The 12,832-nt window shown below is 39.0% G+C and overlaps 1 protein-coding gene across 1 annotated transcript; it reads left to right on the plus strand.

Annotated features, from left to right (window-relative positions):
• Positions 1-43: 43 nt before the first annotated feature.
• LOC128601865 (mesothelin-like protein) lies at positions 44-11,039 on the plus strand. Its single transcript, XM_053615275.1, has 10 exons — positions 44-125; positions 3,666-3,756; positions 3,931-4,057; positions 4,227-4,408; positions 4,527-4,682; positions 4,938-5,071; positions 7,182-7,315; positions 8,007-8,101; positions 8,398-8,635; positions 9,700-11,039. Exons 1-10 carry the CDS (start codon positions 46-48, stop codon positions 9,789-9,791), a joined length of 1,329 nt encoding a protein of 442 aa, XP_053471250.1. The 5' UTR covers positions 44-45; the 3' UTR covers positions 9,792-11,039.
• Positions 11,040-12,832: the final 1,793 nt, after the last annotated feature.

A 12,832-nucleotide genomic window follows, 5' to 3' on the forward strand; every position in this document is an offset into this window, starting at 1 on the left:
GACTCCTCCTACATTGAGAACTCTGACCCTCACATTTTGGAGAAAATGAAGAACTGTGGCGATATTTCTGATTCCCAGATCACTGCTGTACAGTCACTACTGCTCAGTGGTAACACCACTTATGGGTGAGAGTGAAAGCTTAAAGCAAAATCTGAAAATAGACCAGAGGTACAAAAAAGGTTCAGGGGCCAGCTGCACCAGCTGGATGTAAGTGTTGTTGGGTTGATTCTAAACAAAAGCTGAGAGGAGTTCATTTAAAACTCATCAGAAATTTGGTTGCCTTGGAGATACTTGAGTTATGTGACTAGTATTGTTTAAGGGGATAATAGATTAAAACTTTGTCACAAACAGTGCTCCATTTCACCTTCACCAGCCAATCAAACATGATACATTATAAACAGTATACAGTGGAGTCCAAAAGTCTGAGACCTCATTGAGAAACTGGGATTTTTTAAAAACTGGAAATAAAGTCTAAAAAAATAAACGTTTTAGAATTTTGAATATCGATAGTTTATTCAATATTCAAGATGTTGCACAATTTCTAGGTCACTATTTAAATTTAAGCAAATTATGATATTGACCATGTTAACTCCTTAGTACAAAAGGTCAGATTTTCTATGAGTCCATTAAAGCATGTGTTCGAGTGCACACTGTCATTAAAGCAAAAAGCGGACAGACTGAATATAAAGAAACTCTGAAATTGTCATGTATTCCACGTAATGAAGGTTAGGACGGATGCAAATATAGAGTGAGTGTAGGATTGGCAACAGATGTGTGTGATTAGAATTCTGGGGAGTGTGTGTGTGTGTGTGTGTGTGTGTGTGTGTGTGTGTGTAGTGTAGTCCATGGCGGCCATGTTTGTAGGCCGCAGTCAGTATAGGAAATGTAGTCACTGGTTTGCTTTGATATGACAGAAATTCATATAAATATTCCTAAGATTCTGCTTTTCACTCACGTTGTTGCTGAAAATGTCATCTTTAATGAAAACATTTGGAGTTAAATTGGAAGAGAATGCCAAGCATTTTTACTAGTGGTCTCAAACTTTTGGACCCCACTGTACATCCATGATTGAAATGTGTCGAGGCACAAAGAGCTGGTTAAGCGGTTTTAGCAATGGATAAATTAACAAAATCAAAAGGCTTGTGTATTACAATAAAGTGGTAACTCAATTTATCATTGATTTTATACTGGTATCCACTTGTTCTGTTCCACTGCTTGTGCTCTTTTGTGACAGCATTTTGGTAACAAACCAAAAAAGAGCTAACCACTACAAACTTAATTCATATTTGGATCCTCATCCACACTGAACAATAAAGTAACATTATATTAATGCTAAACCTTTTGTAGTGTATTTTGCCATTATTTCAATTTAATGACATTTTGCACTACATAGTAAGAGCTAGCTACTCTCTGATATAAAAACTGCCAAATTGTCGTTGTAGTTTGTATTATCCCTCCCATTTATATACTCCTGGACAAAATAAATGGGCCAAGCCTAAAATGTAAAAATATTAAGCTTTTAATGATGTTAACAACAAATCATTGGTCAGATTGGTCAAATTAGCAAGAATTAAACAAATGCACTTTTGAGAACTCCTGTGCTACCATTTGCTCATTTACTTTTTCTGCAGTGACCTGTTAGGGGAAAACCTATAGAAACAGGGAAATTTAATATATTTTCTTCTTGTACACAAAGATAAAATCATGATACTTTTTATGTTTGATGTAAAATTAAAACTAAAACATGTCTGGGTGTACAATATAAAAATAAAGTAAAAAATAAAATAAAAATAAAAAGCTGTCTGCAAGTTTACCAACAAGGCTTAAACATTATAGAGGTCAAAGGGAAAAGCTATATCATCATACTAAGTGTCACAATCTCGCCGGCAGATGGCGCTGCGGCGTCCATGTGCACGGGCGGCTGCAGAGCACGCGCGTGCATGAGATTACGGAATGAACTGTTTCCTATGGACACGTGCCTTTGTTTTGGTTTTGTTCTCTTCCTGTTTAAGCATTGGTTGATGTTCGAGGGTGTGTCATTATTGGTCCCAGCTGTCTATGTTCAAACTTGATTATGTTTGTTATTTAAAGCCCTCGTGTTGCTGTGCACTTTGCGCAGTATTAACTGAATTAATGAATGTTGTGGTGAATACGCTAAGTCTGCTAAGCGGTCTTGTTTTCGTGTCCTGTTCATGTTCCATGCGATTCGATTATCTCTTCCAGTATAGACCGCGCTTCCTGTTTATTGACTTCAGTTTACAAATAAAGACTTTGATCTGTGATTGCTTCTGCTTCTAGTCTTGTTTCGTGACAGAAACTGCGTCTACCATGCGGAAGCAGCAGATCAACATGAACGCCGCCAGAGCTGCTGAGTTTGAGGAGTGGTGTCGATCGTTCTGGGAACAGAGTAAACAGATAAACGATCAACTGGCTCAAATCGACCGCCTTCTAACGCAAAGAGAGTTGCTGCAGCAAGCCCGGCCACGTGCCACGTCGCCACTCGCGCAATTTCCCCCGCCCCCGCTGCCAGAAGACTACGCTACACTACACAGGCAGCAGAACTACCCGAATTACTGGGGCTTCCCGCTGCTGGGGGACTACACTATGCTATGCAGGCAGCAGAGCCACTTGGATTACTGGGTCTTCCCGTTGCTGGGGGACTACACTGCGCAATGCAAGCAGCAGGAGGTCGCAGCCAGTCAATAAACAGGAAGCGCGGTCTATACTGGAAGAGATAATCGAGGTTAAAAATAAAACTGGATTCGAGGCATGGAACATGAACAGGACACGAAAACAAGACCGCTTAGCAGACTTAATGTATTCACCACAACATTCATTCATTCAGTTAATACTGCGCAAAGTGCACAGCAAAACGAGGGCTTTAAATAACAAACATAATCACACTTGAACATAAACAGCTAGGACCAATAATGACACACCCTCGAACATCAACCAATGCTTAAACAGGAAGAGAACAAAACCAAAACAAAGGCACGTGTCCATAGGAAACAGTTCATTCCGTAATCTCGTGCACGCGTGCGCTTTGCAGCCGCCCGTGCATGTCGACGCTGCAGCACTATCTGCTGGCGAGATCGTGACACTAAGTGAACTTTATCTATTTTTGGCCAATTTTTTTTTTTAGCCCAGGAGTATATGTTCCATTACAGAAACTGAATTTTTATGAATTATACTTGTCCAGTTATCACAGACCATGAAAAAATTATTCACAGATGAAATCCTTCTAGCAAAATACTAATATAGGGGTAAATGCTCTTTTTGCTCTGCATAAGGTAGAATTGTTCACTTTGAAGAGAATCACTCTCTTCAGTTGTTTTAATTACAGCAAGCATTACACAATAGCAGGACGGTGCTTTTTTTTTTTTTGCTTCATAACTTAAGGATATGTTTAAACTTAGTACAACCATTAAGTTTTAATAGTTCATACTCAAACTTATTGGCCATTTCAAATTAGTTCAAATTAGGCTTTGATGGTATTTACCTTCAGCTGGTGCAAACATCTGCATAACTTTAACTGTGATGAATCTTTTAGTATCGTCCGAGCTTTAATTGCATGCCCTATTGTAAAGTGATATGTGCATATATAGAGTTGTATTATATTGTGTTAAATATGCATAAAAACTCAGGCATTATTTGTCATTAAACAGTAATCCTTTAAAGTGGAATGTGCAGACTCTGAAGCAGCTGAGCATCCTGCCTCTCTATTTCAAATCAGACTTCTGGGGACAGATCAGCTCTGTATGTAAATCTTTACCAAAATAAAGCCTTAATGTACTTTAAAATTCAATAGCTCTTTTTCTTATTTCTTATCTATTTATCTCCAATTTATATGTGTTTATGTAACATTTTATTTAGAATAGACATTCTCCAGTGATTACAATTATTGTGCAATTTCTATTTGTGTGCCTGTAGGATCTAAAAAAGACGTTTCTGAAGACATTCATGCCATTCCTGAGGAATCAAAAGACCCCAATACAGAAACAGAGGAATTTATTTACAGAATGCAACTCCAAAGTGTCCAAAGTCCGTCGTGCTGCAGGTAACAGTACTTAAAGCAGTAAGACAACCCTAGACACAATGAAGTGATTTTGTTATTAAAGGTGGCCTTTAATAGCGCAAAAACCAAAAAGACGCCAGGGACAGGTCTAGGATTGCAGAGCATGTTCAGTGTTTGTCAGAGCTGTCTGTGAATTGTTTCTCTTTCTCAGTATGCACCACTGGCACCATCACACCTGTGACAATTGCAGACGCATCATTTCCTGTGGGATATGACTCCACTCAGTTTGATTTGTGTTTGAATATCACTGTCCTGCAAGACAACCTGGCAGCCATCACTGAGAAAGTGGTGGACACCAGTTTGCAGACCGTCATTCTAAACAAGTTAAACCAGGTCAGCAACACTGACCACTGGACATATAAATGCTGTAGGACAGAGGTGAACAGTTATTAGGTTGTATATGGTGTTTGAGATGGTAATAAGTGTGTGTGTGTGTGTGTGTGTGTTATAGATCTACCCATCAGGCCTAAATGATAGTGTGCTACAGCTACTGGGCCCCACATCTCATGTGGCAACTATTGATGACATCAGAAAGTGGAACATTACCATAATCGACACACTGTCCTCTTTGATGAACTCAGATAATGGAAACTGGGCACCAGAGATGGTAATAAAAAAAATGATGGTGTGTGTGTGTGTGTGTGTGTGTGTGTGTGAGAGAGAGAGAGAGAGAGAGAGAGAGAGAGAGAAAGAGAGAGAGCGTGAGGGAACTATGATTTACATCTGGTACAGTAGATCGCATCAGATAATGAATTCTAACTGTGGATTTCTTGTTAAATAGAGCTAGTGACATTAAGAAACTAACATGTCAGTACTTCTATGGATGTATTTGTTAAAAGAGGTATTTGTGTGTGTTTTGTAGAGTAAAGCAGTGATTACAAGGTATCTGAGCGTAGCTAATCACACTCTGGGCACTACTGAAATAAATGCAGTTGGTTCCAGCATCTGTTCTTTGGATGTCAATGTACTGGAAAATATCACTGCTGAGAGCTTGAAGTAAGTACACATGTATATGCAGTCATACACAAATATAGACACAACAAATACTCAGATTTGTATTTTTTTAAAGCCCGGATATTCAGTTTGGGGACTACAATTGGGGACTACTAAAGTGCACACTGTAAAACTCTGGCGTGTGTGGTTGTGATGGAGGACATGGGGGACAGGTGACTTTTTACAAAGCTTTGTGCTTATTTTATTTATTTATTTTTTTTCCTGTGAGTGCTTTTCAGCATTTTCTCACTTGTGGACACTGTAGGGGATTTAGCCAGCGGTGGGCGGAGCACAGGCACACAGGAGGCCGTTTCAGTGTTCTGTGTACAGTGATCTTTATTTAAGTCTATCGGTGAGGGGAGTGCAGGTGCGTGTGTGGGGGGGGGGGGGTCAAGTTCGACCGGGGGGCAAGGGTCTCGGCCGTCGGCGGTTACAGCTGGGGGGTTGGAGCCGTCACTCGCATCGGAGTCGCATGCTCGGAGAGACTTCTCTTTCTTCTGCGAGGGGAATATTGCCTTTTTATACATTCCCCTCGCTTGCTAGATGGTGGAATTCTTCCGCGCGGTGCACCATTCACGAGCCGTGGGTGTGTCGGCAGCCCCGCCCCGCCGCCACGTGCTCTCTGGCCGTCCAAAACATTTGGTGGCGCTGAAGCGGAGCTGTCTCTTCCACGCCACAGCGGCAGTCGCGGGAGGAGCGATCTTTGTTTCCTGTGCGCCGGCCTGTCACCACAACACACACACACATGCACAAAAAGAAATACACATAGTTCAGATCAGCTCTCTCCTTCCGATTCGTGGTGTAACCTAAAACATAAACAAGCCACACATAAGTAAATTTGCTCTGATCACACACAGGTGAGAAATATCACACGTGCCAGTTCAACCTGCCTACTCTCCAATATCTGCTGATGCTCAACCACACACCCACTGTACCACATACCCCCTGGCAAAAAGCCCACTCACACAGTTCCATCTACTGGACCAGATGTGGTGCTCCCTTTTTAGTGAGGTCAGTCAGTGGGCTGGTGATGTGGAAAAATTAGGTACATACCTACGATAATAGCCATCCACAAGAACTGCCTCACCCCCTTTTTGGTCTTGGGTCTTGGTCAGGCTGCGGTTGCCGCTGTCTTATCAATTTTGGGATGCACCTGCCCATGGCCCAGATACCGTACTTCCACCCATCCAATCACACACTTTGGATTTTTTTTGTGAGTTCTGCCTATCACAAGGATCTGAGGACCACTCTCAGATGTTGTAAATGCTGCTGCTAATCATTACTATAAGTGATGGTCATCTAAATAAGCAGCAACACTGGCACTGTGTGGGCAGAGTATTCTGCCCATGGGACATCAAAACCACACAAACCAAACCCAAATGGAGTGGAAAAGGTGGAATCTGCCAATACTCCTTGGTTAAATCCGTTGTTGAATAAAAGTGAGCTGTGCCTAACCAATCGAACAATTCATGACATCAATGCAAGGCATTGGGTATGCATCAAATTTAGACATTGCATTGACTTTTCTAAAGAGTATGCCAAAAATCAGTTGACACAGGGACTGCATGTGAGTCTAACAGCACTGCAGCCAGAAGCTTGGCTAAAGCAAACAATAACCTATTCTTTTGAAAAAGGCACTCTTTATAAGAAAACAGTATTGGAAAGACATCACTTATGCTGCTTTATTTTACCTGGCCATGCATATAATACCGAAGTTTAAGAAACTTTAAAAAAAAAAAAAAGAAGCTGATCCTCATTATGACTCACATTTTCATTTTAGATATAATTCATTACATTCTAAAACAGTTTACATTTTGTTGGGATGTGGAATGTATTCAAATTGTGTGAAGAAGTACCTTGTTCTAAGTAGTCTCTGATATATTTTCTGTGAGGTTATGTTTTCTTGTAGAGCTACATTTTCATCAATAGGGAAATTAGTTTGGTTGCTCTGTTCAGGAATCTTGCACAATAGTCCTGAAAACTAACATGAAAATAATGGTGATCATATCATGAATCATCATATGATATTGCTGCCAGTTCACCACCCCTATGTACTCAGTCTTGAAAAAAATGGTATTGATGCATTTCTAAGTACTTTTTTCCCACTGTGCAGGAATGCAAACACTCTGGATCTGTCCTCATGTTCCATTCAACAGAAATCTGCTCTGTACATCATCAGCAACTCCTCATTCAGTGGACAACGCAGTACTGCCAGAATATATTACCAGCTCATCAGCCCTTACCTGGGTAACAAGCTTCAACACACAAAGCCAAACACCATGATTAAATACTCATTCACTTAACAAAAATAAAACACTCAACATGTATGCACATGTACAGACAACTTGTGAATTTTCCTAGAGCAGTAAAGCCATAACATTTTACAAAGTAACCATGCCTTATGTTGCATTGCCATCTGTGGCAGGGATTCCGAGGGATCAAAACTGGCAATGCTCTCTGGGTGGGAGGGGCATACTCATAAAGACAAGCTCTCTTCTCTATCAACCAGAGCAATGCTAGTCAATCTTGGGCATCTCTGAGACATTATGTATGTGGAAGAGGGCAGACTGATCTCTCTTCTGAGTGTGTTACACAACCATGGGATGCAGCATGAGCAGCAGGTTGAAAAGATGCTATTGCCTGGCTTCATGTGTCTTGGAGCAAGCATGTGCAAAACTTCACCCTACCCTATATCTGTCATGTTAAAAGGAAGAGCTGGCTAATTAGTTGATGGGTGTTGGTAAAATTGGGAGGCAATGGGGTCAAAATAAAAAATAAATAAAATAAATTTAGTGAAAGAATGTTCTTGCTGATGCTGAATCACAAAATCATAAAGACAAGCTCTAATCTATTTTGATATTACTCAAACTTACCAACTTAATATAACTTTGAGTGTGTGTGTGTGTGTGTGTGTGTGTGTGTGTGTGTGTGTGTGTAGGTGGTGCACCTGTGCAAGATATACAATCTCTTTCTACCAAGAATGTCAGCATGGACATCACCACCTTCATGAATCTAAACCCTGCTGTTATCATGGTATGAAATATAATTACAGCTGTTTTAGCAGATATGACCACAGAGGTGCTGCCTTTTTACTGCAAAGTTTAGCTTAATAGCTAAGGTTTGTTGTTTTTTGGTGCAAAAATGTAATTAGTAAAAAAAAAATGGTTACTAATATTTGATCGGAAGGTTGTGAGTTCAAATTGAGCAAAGACCTCAACTGCTCATTTGTATAAATGAGATCAGTGTTAGTAGCTCTGGATAAGGGCATCTGCCAAATGATATAAACATAAATGTGAAATGTAAATGTGATGTTTTTGTGTGTATCTCAGGCCTTAAATGTAAGCACAGTGCAAGGTCTGCTTCAGGTGAATTTGCCTGATCTGAAGCTGTTTGAGAACTCCTCAGTGGTTCAGTCCTGGGTGGCTCAGCAGTACCAATCGGAGTTGAACACCCTGAACATTGGCCTGACTGGGGGCAAAATCCCCCCTGTGACAACTCAATCAACAATCACTACTGTCATCACCAGCCAGACAAACCAAACGACTTCTGCCAATACCACAGCTCAGGGTAAGAACATTGTTTACCAAATAGAACACTGCTACAGTAAGCCATAGTTTACCCTATCACCAGCGTAGTGTTCAGTTCTACATTTATTGAATATTTTTTATATAAAAAGTATATGATTTCATTATTAATTCTGTTTATTGTATCATTATGATCCACATTATTCAGTTATTTAGAGCTAGGTACTAATAAACTATTACCAAATGGGACTGTCAGAACAATACTCATGCTCAAATGTTACTCCTGGAAACTTGTAATTTTGATATGATGGCCAAAGAGCTATCAGCTAAAGTTTAGTTAAAATACCAGCACCAGATGCCTAAAGTTAGCAACTGTCACATAATACATGTACATGATGCATATTCCATCCTAGAACATAAAAAAATTAATAGTATAGTAAGCCTTTAAGCAAAAGAAGAGTTGTTTTGATTTCAGTATTTACAGATGAACTTTACAGCATCAGCAGTGTTACAGTCGCTACACCAGTCTGTGGTGATGAAACAGGAGCTCAGATTGTGGATGAAGCTGTCAGTCTATTTTCAGTGTCTCTTTTCTCACTTATGGTCATGAACTAAGCAAAAGAATATGATTGTGGAATATGGAAGTGAGGTTCCAGCAGGGCTGGACTTACTCACTGTCATAGGGTGAGAGGCTCAAGAACTCAGGAGAGCCTCAGAGTCACAGCTTCACTGAATTGAAGGGAGCCAGTTGAAGTGGTTCGGGCACCTTAAAAGAACACACCCTAATTGGCTCTCGATAGAGCTATATCAGGCACGTCCCACTGGATTGAGACCCAGGGGCAGACCCAGAATCTGCTGGAGAAATTATGCGTCACAGTTGGGTTGCAAATATCTGGGGAGAGGCTGGAATCTGTGGCTGGGGATGACCTTCTCATCGTGTTGCCATCCACACCAGGAAAAGTAGAAGGATAATGAATAAATGAATTAGTGAAATTTAAATGATACCTAGTCCTAGTGTAATGACATACAAGCAGATGTTAAACAAATGTTATCTAACGCTTTTATCTAATTTGTGTTTGTGTGTGTGTGTGTGTGTGTGTGTTTCAGCATCAGGTGCACCTATGTTTCATGCTGGAACATGGTTCGTCCTTCTGTGTGTAGGACTCCTGACTATCACACACACTCTTCACAGAACATAACTTCAGCTTTTATCTATTATCACAAATTTTTATAATCATATCAAATTGCCGTTATTCACCATGTATCTGTTGTTTCAGTACTGGCAGTGGAATATATTAATATATTTTCACATATTTAAATTATTATTATTATAGAGTTTATTACCAACATTCTTGTAATACAATTTCTGTAGATGGTTGATTAAGATATTTCTCTATGTTTGAGCATATTTGGTCTATTATTTTGAATACAAATGTTGGGGTATAATTAATCTCATTTTTAGTCACTTTTAAAATCTTTAAATAATTAATCTCTTGAATAATCTATTGGTAATAATCTTTATTTCTTTCAATACAGTGTCAATATATGTATATATGTTGTAATCAATGCATAGTAAAATTATTTTCAACTTCAAAATCACAATTAGCCTTTGTTCTATTTGTGAATATAATTATAGTTTATTTTCTAAAATATGTTACAATATTCTGTGTCATTATTAGGTCTAGTAAAGTTTCTTCTTTTTACCAAACTAAATTTGCAGTTTATAATTTTATTTCTTTTATGTCCTTGTGTGTGCGGAGTTTGCATGCTCTTCCAGTGGGATAAGCAGTATAGAAAATGGATGGATGGAGGTTTAACCACAAGGTGATTCAAGGAAAATTATATTAATGCAATTTATTTTGCTCAGTTTGCGCAGTATTTCCACATAACTGACCCCAACTTCCTACCAAGCTTGGATAGGAACAGTTTTCAGATATTTCAGATGACTGTGGGTTCTTATATGTTGGTCTAATGTTGAGATTGGTTTCCCGAAGCCCATGTCCTGTGTGTCGGAATTACATGACTCTTGATTCTGGTTTTTAGTAATGGTATTTAGTTATAACTTCTGACTCAGGTTTAGGCTTGGGCTTAGGGTTGTGGTTGGACTTGGGGTTCGGATTGGGCTTGCGATTTGGCTTGGGTTTGGGCTTAGGGTTGGGCTTGGTCTTAGGGTTTCAGAAAGTTTTAGAATTTTAGGGTTTTGAGAGGTTTAGGGTTTGGGGGATTCGGAGTTTGTTCAGATTATAATTAGGCTGTAATTAGTTTAGGTTATAATTTTGATAAGGTAGGATTTAGGTTACAATTTACACTGTTTATTCACTTATTTCTATAGATTAGGTAAGATTTGGAACGGGTTATGATTCGGTCTATAGTTAGGTTAAAATCAGGTCAGGTTATGATTATGATAGCGTTATAGTTATCATACAGTTCAGATTAGGTTTTTTAATTCCGTTAATCTATTGTTTGGATTGATCACAAACTTGAGTAGAATTTATCTATGTACTTATTTATTATACTAAATTTTAGGACACATCATCAGTAGTGCTCCTCAGACTCATCGGATGTTTCAGGCCTTTAGTCACTATACACCCTCATCTGAGGCGGTCAGCCGTGGGTCGATCACTCCCCGGCCTGTGTCCCATAGACAATCAATACATTCTTCTAAGGCATGTTTTAAGATAATAGTTTGATTAAATGGGCCTATGTTATTCGGTTTGTTTGATTTAATTACCCATTTATTCATTCATCCATTCATTCATTTATTTTACTCTAATGTGATCTTAGTATTTGTATAACCTACTGATTGTATTTTTAAAGCCCTGTTAGCATTGAGTACTTTTTAAGAAGGCAATTGTACTTAAAATATGTTGATTGGGTCAATTAAGCCACTATTGTTCCAACTATTTTTTCAGGTATTTTAAACCAGAGACCGATTTAAACGTTTTTTTAAATTATTTAATTAATTAATTATTATACTTATTTTTATTATTTAATTATTAAGCTTTTGAATGCTGTTCTATTGCCAAATTTGACTAAAACCCTAAAAAAGTTTGGTTATTACAAAGCGTGGCGTACGAACGGTGCTTAAAATGTCAGGTACCGGATACTTACCTTGCTCAGATCGGAATGCCTTTTGTTAACACCGCAAGGTTTCCCAAGTCACCAGAACTGAGCCTATAACTAAGTCTAACACTAAACCACAGGTCCAGACGTAGGTCCCGCGCAATACGTCACCCCTAGATGACCCTGGGCAGGTAACAACCCAGCAGATGGCTTGACCCTACTTGTTTCTCCACACAAGAATTTGGAACCCTTCAGGAAACCATAAAACTTCTATTGGGTTGATTCCTCTGGGATTAAGCATGTGTCAGCAGATCATTTCTGTACCTTACTCGAGTAGAATAGTCTCAGAGAGTGATCAGGCTTCTACTGATGTAACCCTACCACCTTGGCTTTGGGAGTGGCCCTGTCATACTGGGCCCTTTCAAGGATCGGTTTTTCCTTTTATGGCAAGTTTTTTCCGGATTGTACACTTGTTGCCAACGGGGAGACTGGGATCCGACGTACGAGTACCAAAAAACTGCGTGCGAATAGTTCAAACGGTTGCCAAGATATTTGCGTTTAAACTTCAGTTAGTTAGGCCCATGATCCTCTCCGTCTCGCATAAATCTCTGTCTCAGCGAATCAGCATCACCCGGTATTTCATTTGGCCGAAACTAGGTTATAATTAAGTATTTTTTTTACTTATTCTATTTATTAGTATATTATAATCCTTATTTTATTTATTTATATGTTATTTATTTAACCTATTATCATATTATTACTACTTTATTTGTTTTTTTTACGGTTTAAGGATTTGCAGATAAGTTATGAGCCGGTTAGGATTAAATTACAATTAGGTCATTCATTTAATTATGTACTTGTGTGTGATTGAACTTTAACTTGAAATAAGCCTTTATTCCATTCATAAAAATACATGTGTGGAGTTCTGAGGTTTAAATGGACTTCTGCGCGATCTCTGTGTTTAAAGTGCGCTCTGACTTTCGGTATTTTAGCCTTGGGAAAACGCTCCAGATCACGCAAAATAACCATCTTAAAATTAGATCTTCGCAGCGATTGTGTTTCTGTAACGTGTCTTAATCTAACTAGGGTGTTGATTTTGCTTCGAATCGGATAATTTTTTATTTTTAATATTTTTCGCTGTACGTACGTTGCGATCAGGGAGACTGATCTGTGGGAG

Source organism: Ictalurus furcatus, chromosome 26 (assembly GCF_023375685.1).
Source record: "Ictalurus furcatus strain D&B chromosome 26, Billie_1.0, whole genome shotgun sequence".
NCBI lineage: Eukaryota > Metazoa > Chordata > Actinopteri > Siluriformes > Ictaluridae > Ictalurus > Ictalurus furcatus.